An 18,455-nucleotide genomic window follows, 5' to 3' on the forward strand; every position below is an offset into this window, starting at 1 on the left:
AGATGGATCAGCCAGGTGGCATCATTGATGGCGTCAAGTGTGGCAGCGGTAGTGAGGTTGGCCCAGGATCGGACATTGTTTCGTTCTGCTGTGCATGGGGGGTCTCTATGAGTAGGTTCTGACTCGATGGCACCTGACAGCAACAACAACATGTCCTTGAGAACAGAACTAGATGGTGCCTAGCTACCAGTATCAGCTCTGAAAGGGATCACATTGAAAGGTTCTGGGGAGAGGGAGAAAATGTGAAAGAAAACTCAAAACCATAAAAAAAAAAAAAAAGGTCAGGCTTACTGGTCAGATAAGACTCTGGCAGAACCATAGGACTATGGTCCTTGATCATCCTTCAACTCTGGAACTGAACTGAACTCACCCCCGTGGCTCAACTATTAGCCAAGCAATTAGCAGATTATAGGTAGGACAACACCAATTGTACGGTATGCACTCCACAGAATGGTCAACTGTTATTGGAGATCAAAAGGACAGCATTTAGTTAATGACAAAATTCAGAAAGATGTCGGGAAAGGAGGAGGAATGGAAACAAGAAACAGAGGGAGGAAGTATGATGCTATATAGAAGGGACTGAGATGAAGTAATAGCTGATCATCTGCTCTGTAAACTTTCACTCAATCCACAATAAAGTTTAAAATTTAAACAACTAACATGTATTTTGCAACTGTGTGAGTGATTATGTTTGACATCCATGGGCAATAACAAATATGTGTCATAGTTTATGTACATAAGTACCCCTTTTTACACAAAAAAAAGGTAAGGAGAAAGAATTCTTGATATCCAGTTCCTGGACTTTGGCCTTTCTTTGCAATATTCATTAAGACTGAAAATCGGCACTGTAACAGTCTTGCCCTCATTCACCAAGGAACAATGAAGGCAGCTCCAGTTACACAGCAATCAGTGGTAAAATTAATTGCAACCTAGATCTTTCAATATTTCTCTCTTCCTAAGTGATTATTTTCTGCTTAGAGAAAAGATCATTTTAATAAATGCTGCCTGTGTTAGTCTAAAGGAGATTAGCTTACTGGTTATTACAAAAGATGGCATAACAAAAACTGATTTATTTGCAAATCTATAACATAAAATACTTTATCTGGCAGTTCTGTATATCCATATAGAACCACCATAAGTGAAAAATCAGGTATTGCAAACCGTGACGCTTCACCTGAATTACTAAAGATTCAATTATATTTAGAATATTTTTGTTAAAAATAGTTTGATTATACTCTAATTCTATATATTAGTATATAACCAAAACCTAAACCTGTTGCTGCCCAGTTGATTTTGCCTCACAGCTGCTCTATAGGACAGAACTGTCCCTGAGTTTCCAAAGCACACATCTTTTACAGAAGCACACTGCCATCTTTCTCCCAATGAGTAGCTGGTGGGTTTGAACCTTTGATCTTTCGGTAAGCAGCTGAGTGCTTAACCACTGTGCCACCAGGGCACCTATACAAGAGGACTTCTAAAACCTCCTGGAAAAAAACACCAATATCTTTTAATTCCATTTTTCCATGTGCTTTTTGAGGCTCCCTTATTTTTATATCAACTTTAACTACAATCTCTAGTCTCTAATGATATTCTATAGAAAGAATTATAAAATATTATGATGATGTTTGACACCAAGTGCTGTCGAATTGGTTATGACTCATAGCATCCTATATAGATACGGCTTCCAAGGCTGTAAATCTTTATGGGAGCTGAAAGCCTCATACTTTATCCTGTGGAGTAGCTGGTCTTTTAATTTTTTTCTCAGAATTATGAGTTTTGTTCCCCATTTTCTCTCATTCTCTCCAGGGCCTTTTAATGTGAACCCCTTCAGAACAGTGGCAGCCAGGCATCATCCAGTTCTGGCCGCAAGGTCCTGAAGACTCATGTCCACGTGTTCCATCAGTTTATTAGCCTAAATAATTCCAAGCATCTTCACTTTTCATCACTATTCCTTCCACTACACAGGGAGAGAGAAACGATTCACCTTAGATGGTATCTAATGAGTTTTTAAGATTCCAGTTATTACTCACCAAAGTTGGGTGTAAAAGATTGTCTTTGTGGACTATGTTACGTTAATTGACCATGGTATCCCCCTAAGATTAGGATCGTAAGCCCCTGGGCCCAGACACTCATTCCCTCAAGGTGTTTGGTAATGTCTAAGAAATGTTAATAATTATGCCCCACATAAAAAATTACTGACCATCAGAAACACTTTGCTGAATGGGTGTCCCAGTACCATACCCTATCATGCTTCAGTTTGGAATGGAAGCATTTTTGGTACTGAAGAAGTAGACAGTTTCTGCATCTACATCCAGAGGGCTGGAGATTCCAAAGCCTTCTTTTTCAGATTCAAGCACAGGAGATGTTAGAGGGAATGTGAAAAATAATAGTGGGAGGAAATGGGTAGGTGGGAGAAAAGTAGGATCTGACTAAATCTTCTTTCTCCCAACACAGTCTCCTGAGAAAGAAGCGGGGAAAAATATGCAAGGAAAACATTTTCTCTTGTTAAAAGGTAAATGCAAAAATATACAAATAAATACAACTGTCAAAGACTACCTGCCAGACTTGACTGCTGAAAAATTACTTAGTAACATTTAAAATCTTATCACTTCTTTTATTTTCCAGTATGCAGTCCTGGTGTGGCACTGTGGGTGAATGCGCTGGAACCAAGTCAAAGACGCTTAACAACAACAGGAACACGTATAAACGCTTTATACCAGTCTTGTGAGTACTGTCATTATTCTGTATCCTAATCTAAAATTGATTAAAGGGCAAAGAAAAAAAAAATAACTATACTGGATGTGATATTTAAAAGGATACTTAAAAATGAGCAGCAGTTTGTTTTTCAGAAATTTTCCTTAGTCTTTTTGAAGAATTTATATTTATCTGTAGGGCAAGGGCCAGCTTAATTTCATCAGTTACTTTTAACTTACGTTCATTGTAAAAATAAATGCATTTATAATTCTAGAATGTAACAATTGCTGAAGAGCCCAATATAGAATATTTAGCCTTCTACTCTAAAATGTGGTATATTTTACTGGTGGTTTTCTAAAATGTAGGTATTCTTTATTGCAACGAAAACATTGAAATACTTTGTTGTTGTTGTTTTTAAGTGCCACTGAGAGGGTTCTGACTCATAGAGACCCTGTATAGGGGTCCCAATGAGCAGCTGGTGGGTTTGAACTACTGATCTTATAGTTCAAACGAACCTTGTGGTCCAGTGCTTATCCTACAGTGCCACACTAATTATAGCCGAATAAGAAGGCAAATCCAAGACCTTTACTATTTCTATGAAAGAAATTACATTTCATTTGGGCAAGCATTTGTAAAGGTGGATACAGGTTGGAGAATATTTGTTTTTGTTAAGTGTCATTGAGTCTGTTCCAGCTCACAGCAACTCTATGCACAACAGAACAATACACTGCCCAGTCTTGCACCATCCTCACAATTGTTAAGCTTGAGCTCATTGCTGCTGCCACTGTGCCAATCCACGACCTTGGGCATCTTCCTCTTTTTTGCTGACCTACCACTTTATCAAGCATGATGTCCTCTCCAGGGACTGGTCAACAGACATAACATAGTCCACAAAGACTATGTTCTAAGTCCTACTTTGGTGAATAGTGTCTGGGATCTTAAAACCTCATGAACAGCCATCTAAGTACAACTACTGGTCTTTCCAAGTGTGGAAGAAAGAAGATTGATGAGGACCGAAGAAGGTTGGAATCCATTTGTCCAAAGGACTAATGTAACATGTATCAGTCTCCACGACTCTGAGACCAAAAGAACTAGATGGTGCCCAGTTATCACTACCAACTGCTATGAAAGGAAATCACATTAGAAGGTCCCAGATAGAGTGGAAGAAAATGTGGAACAAAACTCAAAATTATAAAAGAAGATTAGACTTTCTGGTCAAAAAGATACTGGAAGAACGTGAAATTATGGCCCTCGATCACCGATCAGATCTGGAAAGGAACTCACCATTGTGCCCCAAAGTCTGGAATGGAACCTACCCCCTTGAGGTTCAATTTTCAGCCAAAATAGGTATATAGGGGGATAACAACACTAGTAAGGTATGCTCACCATGGAATGGTCATTCAAAATCAAAAGGGCAACATTTATCTAAACATAAAGCTGAGAAGGTATGGGAAGGCAGGTGGAATGGACATAGGAACCACAAGGAGAAAATGGGATTACTCTTGTTGCATGTAAGAGAGAGAAGAGAGAGACTGCAATCACTGAGATGAAACAATCTGTTAAATGTAAAAATTAATTTTGTTGAATTGCTGAATGTAAAACAAAACAAACACAGAAAAAGTGGGTAACCTTCATGTAGATACAAAAACAGAATTCAGAGCACAATTTCCTGCACAATAAGCCAATTATAACAAGAACTACTGTTTTACACAGCCTTGCATGCAACTTAACTCAAGCTATTCCATCAGAGGCACTCTATTATAATGGTCAGCAGTAAGAGCTGTGGAGTGTGACAAATTGGGGGAACCTAAGAGAAGGACAAAAGACCTCTCAATAACGGTCACTATTATACTGTCTAAAGTTTTCAAAAAATTTTAACTTAGCTATGAAACATTTTAAGCCTCCAAAGCTTGTACATCTCGACAGTAAGAAGTAGGCAAAGCAGAGTGAATCAAAGTCCTTCCTTGAGAACGGCATATGGAAGACAGAAGAAAATCCCTTTTTTTCCTTCTTTTTAAATGGGGGTACTATGTTGGAGCAGTATATTCCTACAACTGTTGGTGCCATCTTGTGTGACTTCAGAGTTAGACTCTCCATAGCAGATGTTGCAGCCAAGATAACTTGAGCCTTTGGACCCAAATACACCTAAACCCAGTTCCGCTCACAGTCTTAAGAGTTATTTAAGGCAATACTCATGCCTAAATTAGGTAAACTGGGGGTTGCTGCTACTTGCCATCAAAATAATTCTTATGAAATAATGGTATGTCTATTCTGATAGAAGGAGTCTTGGTTTTCTAGGGGAAAGACCTGATAATTTGTTTCCGTAAAGACTTCAGCCAAGAAAATCCTTTGGGGCAATTCTTCTCTGTCACATGCGGTCACTATGAGTCAGAATCAACTCAGTGTGGTTAGTACCACTCAACAACAATTTTGATAGGCAAATCAAAGATTTTCCTAAATCCTGATGTACCTCTGACTTCAAAGCCTCTTTCTGAGCTCTTTATAATTTTGTTGTCCTGGTGTGGTTCTATACAAGGAGCCCTAGACTATTAACCATAAAGCTGGTGGTTCAAACCCTCTAGCCACTCTTTGGATATGAGTTGGAACAAACTCAACAGCACTTAACAATACAGTTTTAAAATCTTTTAACTAACATGGTGCTTTCTCCTTTAATCCCATTAATAATCTTATAATGTTTATAGAATAATGCATCAGGGAGCCCTGGAGGTGCAGTGGGTTAAGCGTCGGCCTACTTAACTGTAGAGTTGGCAATTCAAACCCACCAGCCACCCTGCAGGAGAAAGAAGATACTGTCTGTTTCCGTAAAGATTTCGTCTCAGCAACCCTAACTAACAGTTCTACTCTGTAGTATAGGGTCCCTATGAATCAGAATTGACTCAGTGGCAGTGGTTAACATCCATTTCCCTTTGTTCTGATAGCATCACTTTAATTGTCCTTTGAGGAACCAACCCTTACCACTTTTAGTACATGTGGTTCCACTGGGTTATCATAGTTCCTGGCTCCAAGGGTCAGTTTCTGACCTAGCCTGACCAATCAGAACATTTCATATATACCGCTTGGTCACATGATTGGAACATGGATGAATGAGGTCCAGTATTTGCGAAGAGGCAGTACAAAGACACCAATTCTCTCCAAATTAATTTATGGATTTAATTTAATTCCAATTAAAATATCAAAGGGTTAAAAAATAATAATGATAAAATCATTAAAAAATTCATCTGGAGAAATAAGTGCAATATATCATACAAAAAAACTTTTAAAGAATAACAATAGATTATTTCAAATTTTTTTGCATGGTACAATCCACTTGAACTGGTAGAGTTAAATGCCTCTGACTCATAATGACCTTATATCTAACAGAACAAAACATAGCCAGGTTCTGCATTGTCTTCAGAGTTGTCTCACTAAGGGTTTCCCTCATTTTCACTGACCAGCTACTTGACCAACCATGATATCCTTGTAACTGGTCGTTCCTGATGATGTGCCCAAAGTAAATGAGCCAAAGTTTCACCAGCCTCGATTCTGAGGATTCTGGTGCTATTTCTTCTATGATTGATTCACTGGCGCTTTTCTTTACCAACACCACAGCTGGAATGCATCAATTCTTCTGTCTTTCTTTTTTTTTTTGACTGTCCAGCTTTCGCATGCTTATGAACTGACTGAAAAGACCAAGATTTGGGTCTGGTGCACTTTAGTCAGTAAAATGATATCTTTGTTTTTTAAAACTCTAAGGAAGTCTTGTGCAGTAGATTTGCCCAATGTGATATGTCATTTGATTTCTTGATGGTTGCTTTCATGGACATTGACTGCTGATCCCAGTAGACTAAAATGACTGACATCTTCAATTTCTTTTCCATTTATCATGATAGTGTTCATCAGTGCAGGTATGTTATAAAGCACTCAGACAGAGCATAATAGAAAATCCAAAATGCGATCCATAGTACATGAAAAAAGAGTGCATTTCAAATCAATTAAGAAGAGGGCAGGTCATTCTTAGGGTGGCAGATACGTAGTATGTGTACTCTACCCCGCCCTCTGGCACAGTCATTACAGACATCACTAATAAATCAAAGCACTCTTTCCTGCAGAATCCAGAGATGGCTTTGGAATCTTTTCCCACAAGGCATTCCAGGCAGCCATCCACTAACAATCTATCAGGACAAAGCATGCAAGAGGATTAACTGACAAATAGAGCTGAGACAACCAGTTAACTATTTGGAAAATTAAATGTTAAAAAGACCATTTGCCAAAATAAATTCAAGGGAAAAAGTTAAATGTAAAAATTGAACCACAAAAAGATGAGAACATAGCTGATACAGCAGATCAGCTCAGAGAGGAAGAGAGATGCCCTGACACAAGGAGAAGTAAGAAATGCAAGCTTGTTTGTCCTACATTCTTGAGACCAGTGGGTATCTACATAATGACCCCATTTTTGTATATAAACTACATTAAATACATTTCTGTAATTGGAAATCTAAAAAGCCTTGATTAAGACAAATGTCTTTTGTTCTTTTTAAACTTTTGCTAATTTAATGTCGACTCACTTTCAAAAAAAAAAGAAAAGGAGAGAGCATAATCTATACTATTTCTAGGTCTCTTTTAATGAAACCAAAAAATCCCCTTTTTCATATTTTATATACATGACAGATTAAAAGATATACTATATCAACTTTCTCATCTCTCTATCCCATTAAGTTTACATTTCATAAGCCTTCTAAATAATTAACACATTTTAAAAAAAGATTGTAAGGCAGTAGGAAAAAACGCTGCCGAAATGTAAAAATTACACTTAGCATATTTTTAACAAGTTATATGTCAAAGCATGCTAATAATTTCTTGGGAGTCAGGTCATAGAAATAAAACCAAGTTTGAGTTCTGTAACATTTATTATTCCTAAAGGGGAATTCTACTGACAACATAATCATTAGCATTTTGTTCATATACAAAATTATTTCATAAATAATTTTGCTTTTAATGGAAACTGAACACAAATTTTATGAAGGAATCAGGACATTTTCCTTAGGCACTTAAAGAGAAATACCAAATCAACTGTATTTCTCTAGGCATAAAAAAATTCACAAGAACATACCAGCCATTCTCCACAGAAGTTTTCCAAAAGCTTCTTTTTTTAATGTAGGAAAAATATTCTATAAGGGAAAAATATACTCTCATTTTATGTGACTAGTTCCATTTCATGCTAGTAACAGAGGCTCAGTGCCACAGAGATTCTCCACATGTATCAAGTTTTGGGGTATATGGGTAGTTAGGAGGAGTCGGAGTAAGTAAAACAGTAGTCCTTCCTCACTAGGTTCTGCTACGCCCCCTTGCAGGAATCATCTGCTTTAAAATGTTTCTTGAATTGGACCTTCCTCTCTATGCTTAATGCCACTCTTCACCCTCATTCAATAAAAGCTCTTATTAAATTTTATTTGAATTACTTCTTACTACAACAGCTGTAGTTTTTCCTACCTTTGGTCTTTCCACTTAGCATTGATTCCAGTGTATCTACTCCTGCCAATACAAAATACTTTTCTCATCATGTCACTTCCCGGCTCAAAAACAAATTAAATCAGTTTCATCCTCTCTCCTGCCTCTTCAACCTCTCTTCCTCTCTGCTGGTGTTTTCACCATGCTGTACAAACAAATATGCTCCAATTTTTCTCATTCAAAACATGTAATCAAAAAAACAGCCACAAATACAAAATCTTCCTTGGACACTTCATTTGATTGTTGTTTTACTTTGCTGAGAAACTTTTAAAGTGCAGTCTACTTGCTGCCTTCTGCTCCCGTCACTCCAGTGTTCTGACCCAGGACCCTCGCATTCTTGTTCACTAATGATCGGACTCAATGTACTCTTTTTCATGCTCAGCTTTCTTGGCTTCTGTAGCATCTGAAGATGCTGATTACCTCCTCCTCCTCCTTGAAATTCTTGCTTCCCTGACTTCCACTGCACCATTTTCTCCAAACTCCCCTTGGACTGCCTCACTGCTATTCCATCTGGAACATGCTATGAAGAACTGCCCTTGGAGAGGATCTTCACTGTATATAAAACATGTAATTTGGAGTGTATGTCCCTGTCTTTAATTTTGAAATTCTTATTGGTCATCATTTTTTTCTGTGTACACAGAGTATTTAAACATAAAGCCAAGTTTATTCCACTCCAGTAAAATAGGCCTTTGTCTTTTTTTGGCTCTGAATTCTTCTTCCTTGACCCCTAGCTTAAATATTGAGGTTCCCTCTTGGTTCTTCTTCTCTTGTAATCTGTACTCTGTCTTGATAACTTCATCCACACTCATGTCTTTAATTACCACCTCTCCCTTGATATGTCATAAATCTTCACCTTCATTCTGACATTTCTTCACTATAGATCTGTATTTTCAACCTGCCACTGACCTTTCCCATGACGATATCATACAAGCAACTCAAATTCAACATGTCCAAAATGAAACTTATTTTTACCCTAAAAACTAGTTCTTCCCCCATTCAGTTTCGTTTCAGTCTATAAAGTTTTTGAAGTCAGAAATCTGGCAGTTATCCACCACTTCTCTCTCTTCCTCACCTCCAAATAAACTGGTCCTGTTTCTAGCTCCTTAATATTTTTCAGCTTTCTACTATTTTATCCATCCTCTCTGTCCCTATAGTATCACAAGAGCCTCCTAACTGTTCTCCCTTATTTCATGTCTTGAGCTCCTACAGTCCATTTCTCATTCTGGACTTTCTAACACATGACTTTGTCGTTTAAAGCACTTCGCCTGCCCCTGTACCTATAGCAGCAGTCTCTAACACTTCTTGACAGCACACACATACATGTCGGTAAAAAGTTTGATATATACTTATTGTATGGAGTCCTGGTGTGGCACTGTGGGTTAATGCGCCAGACTGCAAAGCCATTTGAACTGCAAGGTTGGTGGTTCAAGTTCACCAGCTGCTCCTTGGAAACCCTGTACAGTGTCACTATGGATTGGAACAGACTAAACAACAACTTACTGTATACTCAACCTATAATTAATTATTAATGCATATATCTGACAAAATTATAAAAATGTAGAAGTTAAGAAAGAATGAGATAAAGATTAAATAAATCTACTGAAATATACCAAATGCAGCAACACTATCATTAGCTACTATATGACTAAAATACGAGGGGGTTGAAAAAGCTTGTGGAAAAATTGAACTAAAAGAGAGTGGGATTTTTCCATGAACTTTCCAAAGTCCCCTTGTACATTATACTCTTAGAGTGCAGTTCACTATTAATTGATTGTTGTTGTTAAGTGCTGTCGATTCCTGCCTACTTCTGACCTATAACGACCCTATAGAAGGATTGTGAGGAGTGACTGGAGAGCTTGAACCACTGAACTGTGGTTCAAACCGACCCTGCAGCCCAGTGCACCAGCCCACAGCGCCACACCAGGACTACACTATTAATGATAAAGTGCATCAATTCATAGTTCTAAGAGTCTTCTTGAAAATGTAACTGTTTAAATCTGACTTCCTGACAGATATGATTACCTGGAAATGTGACAAAGAGCTCCTACAAAGAGCAGACAGGCAGTTCTACCGTTCTCTTATTATTACTTGCAGTGTTACAATTATCTTGACTCCAAGGTTTCTTTGTGCACATTTTTAAGTTAATGGATCACTTTGTGAAGATTAATTTAGTTACAAACAGATAATATAAATCTATTCAACCAGGTTCATACTAAGGTGCACTAAATTGCTACATGAGAAGGTCACTACTACCAACCTTGTGCTTTGTGAATCTCCCACTCTTTCCCTTATGTATCAAATGTGCCATGGCATGAGCAGTCTTATAAGACTAAGTGAGCCAGTGTTAGTTAGCTATGTTAAGTAATTTTGCCCTCTTTCCCCCCGCTTCAGTTTAAAACAATAAATAGAAATCCCACTTGGAGACTACTACTTGGCAATGCATACAAGGTCCTTCATAATCTCCCTCCTGCCCTCCTAGTTCAACTTCCTATACTTTGTTGTTGCTGTTACGTGCTGTCAAGTAGGTTCCTACTCATTTCGGCCCTGTGCAGGGTTTCCAAGAGCGGTTGGTGGATTTGACCTGCTGACCTTGCTCACGCTGAATTACTGCTCTCAACACACCAGCTATTTATCACTTCCTGGTCTTTGACAGACTACCTCCTTTGTATTTTCACCTCTGCTTCCAGAGTACCATGTTCTTCCTTCTATCAAAGTACTGGAATAATAGTTTCCTTACTACCTAAAGAGAAAAGATTACTTTCAATCTGAATTCTCGGCATGTTCCACAACACCTTGTTTGCTGTAGCTACTTAATAAATGCTGACTGACAGAATTAAAACTGTTTCAATTCCTCTGGCTCCCATTGATATTCTCAAGTTTCTTTTCTTCTCCCTGATCCAGTCTAATTAGCCATTCTCCTCACTTCTTTATCTTGGCACCTTGCTTCTACTGCCTTTTCTCCATCTACAGAGAAGCAACCTGCCTTTTAAGCCTCAGATCGAGTTCTGCATTTCCAATGAATCATGCTCAACTCTTCTATCCTCTAGTGATCATTCCCTTTAGAGAACTCTTCAAGAGTTAGTACTACACATTGTATCAACGTCTTCCTATGTGGTAGCTTTCTTACCCTAATCTCACTCTAAGTTCTTTGATGACAAGGACAATACTCACTATGAATGATGGCATAGTCTATCATTCAAAATCAAAGGGGCAACATGTACTGGAGGCCAAAGGTGAAAGGGTAGGTAGGTAGGCAGATGGGTAGGTAGATGGAATGGAGATGGGATTCAGGGGAGGAAGCAAGATCACTGTTGTTCCATGGAGGGAACTGAGATGAGACAAAGTGTATTAATTGTTGAATGTTGACTTGTCTGTAAGCTTTCATTCCATTTACAATAAAGTTAAAAAAAAAAAAAAGTAAAGACTGTAAATATCAAATGAAAACATACAGATGAAAATACACAGCAAAAATAATCCTGAGAAAAATATAAGGCATCATTATACTTTTAGGTGAAAAATGCAAACAAGTGGGATTATCTGTTGTTCTGTAACAGGATAGCATACTAACTAAATGAACAACAAATAATGCCACTTGCTTGCATTTTCCCCATTAAAAAGTGTTAATATAGCCAATGACCCCAATTGGCTCATTGAGCAATCGGCTCACAATAGCAGAATATTGTTCCATAGCAACATATAAAGTGGGTTCAAAATGTTCCTGGAAAAGTGACACTAAGAGATACTGGAATTTTTCCATAAACTTTTTGAAGCCCCCTTGAATACCTCACCTCTATGTACAATGGCAAATATTTGGTCACAAAGTAGACTGACATTTACACCGGAAGGAATACACAGCAGGGGATATAACAGTGGAAGCTATAGCCGAGAGCTAAATTAAAGTCTGGTTACAGTTCCTGAAAACATTCTTAGAATTCTCATAACCATTTTGTAATAGAATCAACCAACTTCCCACTATTTTGGTAATTAGCTTGGGGTCGTATCTTAGCATGAAGAGGTCTCTACAATAAATAATCTTGTTCTCAAATAAGCATATCTGGTGTGGTGCTAAAGGATAATGCAAGGTCGGAACCAACTCGACGGCACTTCACAACAACAACAATCTTATTCAGGGCTCTGGTACGCCACTGTAGGATAAAGGACTGAACTGCTAACTAACTGCAAGATTGGCAGTTCAAACCTACTAGCTGCTCTCGGAAACCCTATGCAGAGTTGCTATGAGTTGGAACTGACTTGACAACACACAACAATAACAACAACAACAATCTTGAAATTCAAGTGAAATATACAGGCTAGTTTAGCAAAAAGAAACAAGCACAAAAACACAACCCTACAATTTCGTTATCATTTAAGAGAGATTAATGAATATATGTGTAAAGTCTCCAACAAAATGTAAAATATTTTCACTAAGAGACTGTCAACTTGTCTAACTATACACTGAAGAAAGTGGTTAGTGCTGAAACCAGTTTCTCTAACTTCTTGTTTAGTGCCATTGAGTCGATTCTGACTCATAGCGACCCTGTATAGGGTTTCCAAAGAATGGCTGTTGAATTTGAACTGCCGAACTTGTGTTTCAGACCAACCTTGCTGTCCAGTGCTTTATCCCACAGTGCCATACAGGTTTCTAACTCAGAGACCTAAAAATGTAAGCAGGGAGTCCTGGTATGGTGCTGTGAGATAAAGCACTGGACTATAGGGGCAGTTTGAACCATAAGGTTGGCAGTTCAACCTGACCAGTCGTCCCTTGGAAACTCTACACAGGGTCACTATGAGTTGGAAGCCATTCGACAGTACTTAACAACAATTTAAGGAGTATTTGTTACAATGTCCCCTGACACACACAAATTAGTCTTATATATAATATTAGTATTATATATAATACCCAAAATTCTGGATGCAAAAATTATTTTCAATTTTGAAGTTACATTCATGCCAGACCACCTATTCTTCTATATACACAATCAGTTTCAATTCAGAAGTTTTGATAACAGTACTCTGGAATCATATTTAGGCAATAAAATGTCTGTCAACAATCTTCTAGTGAGAATTACTTAAAATAATGGCATTTCCTTAAATATCATACCTCAAGCTGGACACTTTATACCATTTTCCCTTTATTTTATATGTTGCTGTTAACTGCTGTCATGTCAGTTCCAACTCATATGGTGATAATCATATTTTATTGCCTAAATATGATTCAAAAGTATTGTTATCAAAACTTCTGAAACGAAAATGATTAAGCATATAAAAGGTGGCCTAGTATGAATGTAATGTCAAAATTGAAAATAATTTTTGCATTCAGAATGGCATGAGATTCTAGGTGTTATATAACAACACTAATTTGTATGTATCAGGGGATGTGTAACAAATACTACTTACATTGTTAAGTGCCAGTTCTGACTCATAGAGACCCTGTATAGGGTTTTCAAAAGGAGTGGATGGTGAGTTTGAACTGCCGACCTTGTGGTTTAAACCAACCCTGTGTTCCAGTTCTTAGCTTACAGTGTCATACCAGAACTCCTTGATATAGATATAAATTCTATATATGCTTAGAATTTGTCGTTTTAAGGATATAAAACTGATTAAATGAAGTACACTACACATCAGAAAGTATTAATATATGTTCCAGAATCTTTTGGAATACACCTTATTTCTAGCAAAAGAACAGTATAGCAACACACAATATCTGATAGGTGAGTAGAGCCACCCCTTTATGCTTATAATCTGTATTATTAATGCAAAGGCTATTTAATCAACATGTCTTATTTTCAATGCTAACGTTCACTGGTCAAAATACCAATACAAGTACATATGAGAGGGCTTCAAAAAGTTCATGGAAAAATTCTATTATCTTTCAATTTAATTTTACTGTGAATTTTTTTATGCCTCCTGTACTTACTGGCATGTTATCAGGTTCTTCGGAGTAATTGTAAAGAAAGAGAAAAAATCAAAGGATGGGAAATCATATGTAAACTTTAAAGATAAAAGCAAAATGGTAAAAAACAAAAAACCCTGCAAAATACAATTAAATAAAGTTGCTTGCTTCCAAGAACTACAAACTCATTTTTAACCTGTTCACCTAAAACAATCCTTAGTTTCATCAACTATTTCTTTTCAAGTAAAATGGAGTTCGGATTTTAACAACTTACTCTCTGGGTTATTGTGAAAGTGAGTCTATTCTGAGGGCATCACAGCATACCTTCATGAAAGGCCTACTCGCTCCACAGACTGGTTTGTGTTCACTGCTTAACCCCTGAAAAAGTGCCAGGCACATAAATTGACGTCCAATAAATAACTCTGAGGGAGGCATTATTACCATTCTGGTTTTATAAATAAGGAAACTAAGGCTTAGCAAAGCTGCATAACTTGAATAGGGATACCATAAGTGGGAGAGTCAGAAACAAATCATTTCTGATTGATCACAAAATCCTTGCTCACATTCAACCCTCACTAGAAGAAACAACTTCTGAATGTTTCGCACATTTTTAACGGTACAGCTCTCTTCTTAAGGGAAGGCTCGTTTCAAGGTTCAACCATTCCAACAACATGTTCCTGGGCATCTGCAACCTCTGAATCCCACTGAGGATACACGTAGACAGACCTCTCCCTCCTCTGTGCTGTGCCTTCTCCAGAAGAAGCACTTCAAGCCCTGTACTGAATTTATTGTTCATGTTCATATGCCAACTCTAAGCTACCTGAGGGCCTCTAGCACATGGCTGTTCATTGTCTCGGAGTCAGATGGTAAAACTGTGAAAGCTTGTGTGTTGTTATGATGCTGGAAGCTATGCCACTGGTATTTCATGGTGAGCTATTTTCAGAAGAGTGTCCAGACTGAAAGAGACTAGGGAAGACAGACCTGGCAATCTTCTTCCAAAAATTAGCCAATGAAAATAACTGTAAGTCTTGGAACATGGTAGGTACTCAATAAACGTTTAGCGAATGAATGAATGAGCAATCCCTACATATATCTGAGTTAAAAAAGGGTCTTTTTGCTTACTTCTCTAGCCACAGGCAACCAGAGACTACAGTTTTCCTTGGCACAGAGGTAGCAAGGACACCTGGAGTTCCCTGCACACACCACAGAAGAGCATCGCTGTGCTATGTTAAGACAGTTTTTCATGTTCTGAATCATCAAGTATGAGGACAACAGGGTCACGCATAGAAGTTATCTTTTCAAAGTGGCTGGGACACCAGCTCTCTGTTTTAGATACTGTTTATTTTTATTAAAACACTGTTCTCAGGGAGTTTGCATATTTGCAGTCGTTTTTTAGCTTTGTTTTTTTTTTTTTTAAATACCCCTATGCTTAAAAATGCAATGCTATAAACCCACCATAGTTCCTACACAAGTAAGAACAAAAACTGCTTGTCTTTTACCAAATAGGAAAATAAAGTACAACTTGTGTGTTCACTAAAGAAGCATTCAATACATATAATATGATGATGCCATTTGCAAACCCTCTTTCTAAAAGTATACATGTCTATTTTAGGCTGATGAAGACCAGGCAACAGTAACTAGATGGTTTTCATTTTACTGGTATGTCTCCAGGGTCAAACTGGATCTAAACAAAAACAATTTAAAAAATTTTTAAAGAAGTATTCTCATTACCACTGAGTAGTATATAAATCTTATTTAATTCAGTATTCTGGCTCTACAATGTATAACCAATTTATACACTTTATACAATTTTATACATATAGACCAAGGAGCCCTGGTAGGGTAGTGGTTACAAATCGGGCTGTGAACCTTAAGGTCAGCAGTTCAAAACTACCAGCCGCTCCACGGGAGAAAGATGAGGCTTTCTGTTCCCGTAAAGATTTATAGCCTCGGAAACCCTGTACAGGGTCGCTATGGGACGGAAAAGACTCAAGGGCACATAACAACAACAAGGTAAAAAAATACTTTTACACACACGCTGCTCAAGCCACTTATCATTTTATTTTACTCTTCTTAGCACTAATCTATTTCTTCTAGCCCCACATATAAATGGAATATATATAGGATATCATAAAAGTGGGGCACTTAGATTTCACAACTTGACCATACTGGTATTAAGTCCTTTAAACTCTCCTAAATATTCACACACAGATTGGGGGAAGAGTGAAAATCATTTTGACAAGCTAGGCTTTGGAGCCTCTCAGTCTGGCTGTCTGCCGCCCGCCTCACCCCACCCCTTCTCTCCAGTCTTCCTCTGCCAGGAATACCCTCCTGACTCACCTCTCTCTGCCTAAGACCATCACTTCCTTAGAGGCTCAACATTCAGCTTCTTGAAAAAGATCTCTCTAATGAACTCCACCCTCCACTAATTACTTTCTAACTTTGCATCCACCTGGCTGTTATATGTAGTTTGCACGACATGATGAACTTCATTTTTCCTCATCATAAATTGGTTTGCAATTTTCTCTCATTTCCCCAACTAGGGATGGTTTGTGGTTTCATATTTTCTACAGAGAAGGCAGTAAATGCTTCTTGAATGACTGAATCACAAGAGAAAGCAAGCCAATCGTTCACAACTTTAAGTAACTGGCTTTTCAGTTCACGTTTACAACACTCTCATCGTCTCGACTCCGCCAGAGCCCTTTACAGGAGATCTGAATTCGGCCGTAGACGCATTGATTTATCCTAAAAGATCCAGGATACAGACCACATAGAGTCTTAAGGTACAGAATAACCGGGGCTATTCAAATACATCTTGTGATTTACTATCTCAAGTTTCTTATAAAACACTTAATAGTCTTGAAAGGGCATGCTCAGGAGCGGTAGGAAGCTGGCACCAGTCTCTTGCAAAAGGGGCAAAACTGGAGTTGGCAGTAACTGTTCAAACACGTGAGCCTCCACTGTTCAAGCAGGCTCATTAACCACACAAACTTGCCGTTTCAGCTTTTTGGCTTCACTGAAGTGCTCTGATCGCCTTTGGTTATTGCTGAGAGCCAATGAGGGGTTCAGTGCCCATTAGTGAAGCAGCGTTTGGCCGGATTCTATTGCAGGCACCAGTGCGGTTGGGTGTATTTTTTTTTTTGGACCCGTCTGCCCCAGGGAATCAGAGGTGAGCTCAGAGCTAGCACCCCGGTACAGCGCCGCGCACTTCAGACTGCAAACGCGATTGTCCGCGCTCCCTACTTCTGAGCTGCAGCTTATCGTTCAGGGGGGCGGGGAAGCTTCCGACGCGGCTGCTTTTTACCAAATCCGCAGCCGACTTTGCTTTTACAGACGGCTGCCCAACTTTTCCTGCCAGGAGCATCAGTTTTTCCACACTCCAAGCCCCTGATGCCGAGCGTGGGGGGAGACGGGCGACCCCGCCCAGGGAGCAGGAGGCAGAAACAAAGTGAGGCCCGCCCGCCGGCCCCGCTCACCTTCCAGCAGCACCTCCTTGCCCGCGCGCTTCAGCGCTTGCACGGCCTGGTCGTGGGTGGCCTGGCGCAGGTCCGTGCCGTTCACCGACAGGATGGCGTCGCCCAGCCGCAGCGCCCGGCTCTGGTCGGCCGCCAGCCCCGGGAAGATCTTGGAGATGAGGATCGGCATCCGGTTTTCGCGGCCGCCCTTGATGCTGATGCCCAGGCCGCCCGCCTCCTGCTTCACCACTCGCACTCGGCGCACAGGCGGCGACGCACCCGCCTCGCCCGCCGAGCCCCGTGGCGGCGCCGGCGGACTCGGCGGGCCCAGGCCGCGGCTCGGGCTACCGGGCAGCGAGTCGCCGGCGCCGGCGCCGCTGCCGTTTGGGAGGCCGTTGAAGGCAGCAGCCGCCGGTCCCAAAGCGGGCTCGGACTCGGCCGCCGCGGCGTCGCCAGTCAGGCTCAGACTCTCGCCGCTCAACTCGGCCACCACCCGGACCCAACGCTCCCTCAGCAGCAACTCCACCAATCCCGCTTTGGTGGCCCGTGTCCACACCGCCATGGCCGGCCCCGCTCCCGCCGCTTTAGTCGCTGCAGCTACCCTCATTCCAGTCAGGCAACCTCGGCGCTTCCCCCTTCCCGCCCGAGGGGGCGGGTCTGGCCACTCCCCCCCCCGTGGCGATTAATTATTCATGACGGACCACGCCCACCATCGGGGTGGGAGGCGGGGAGAGGCAGGCGGAGCTGTTTCCGGGAGAATGAGAAGTTGCTGCGAGTCTAGTCGTTTCCACCTCACCGGACGTGGGCAACCCGAGCGTCCCTCAACCCCTGACCTTTACGTGTGCAGTTCACAGGAGCTGCCTGGGCAAAGATACCAAAGCAGCTTTGAAAAGCGCTTTGCAAGC

The 18,455-nt window shown here is 40.0% G+C and overlaps 1 protein-coding gene across 1 annotated transcript in view; it reads right to left on the reverse strand.

Annotated features, from left to right (window-relative positions):
- SNTB2 (syntrophin, beta 2 (dystrophin-associated protein A1, 59kDa, basic component 2)) overlaps positions 1 to 18,171 on the reverse strand; it is a 142,066-nt gene extending 123,895 nt beyond the window's left edge. Inside the window, exon 1 of the mRNA XM_006860212.1 lies at positions 17,572 to 18,171. Coding sequence (XP_006860274.1) covers positions 17,572 to 18,157 — 586 coding nt within the window. The 5' untranslated portion in view covers positions 18,158 to 18,171. The remainder of the gene's footprint in view (positions 1 to 17,571) is intronic.
- Between the last annotated feature and the right edge of the window lie 284 nt (positions 18,172 to 18,455).

This window comes from Chrysochloris asiatica, unplaced genomic scaffold (assembly GCF_000296735.1).
Source record: "Chrysochloris asiatica unplaced genomic scaffold, ChrAsi1.0 scaffold00037, whole genome shotgun sequence".
NCBI classification, from domain to species: domain Eukaryota; kingdom Metazoa; phylum Chordata; class Mammalia; order Afrosoricida; family Chrysochloridae; genus Chrysochloris; species Chrysochloris asiatica.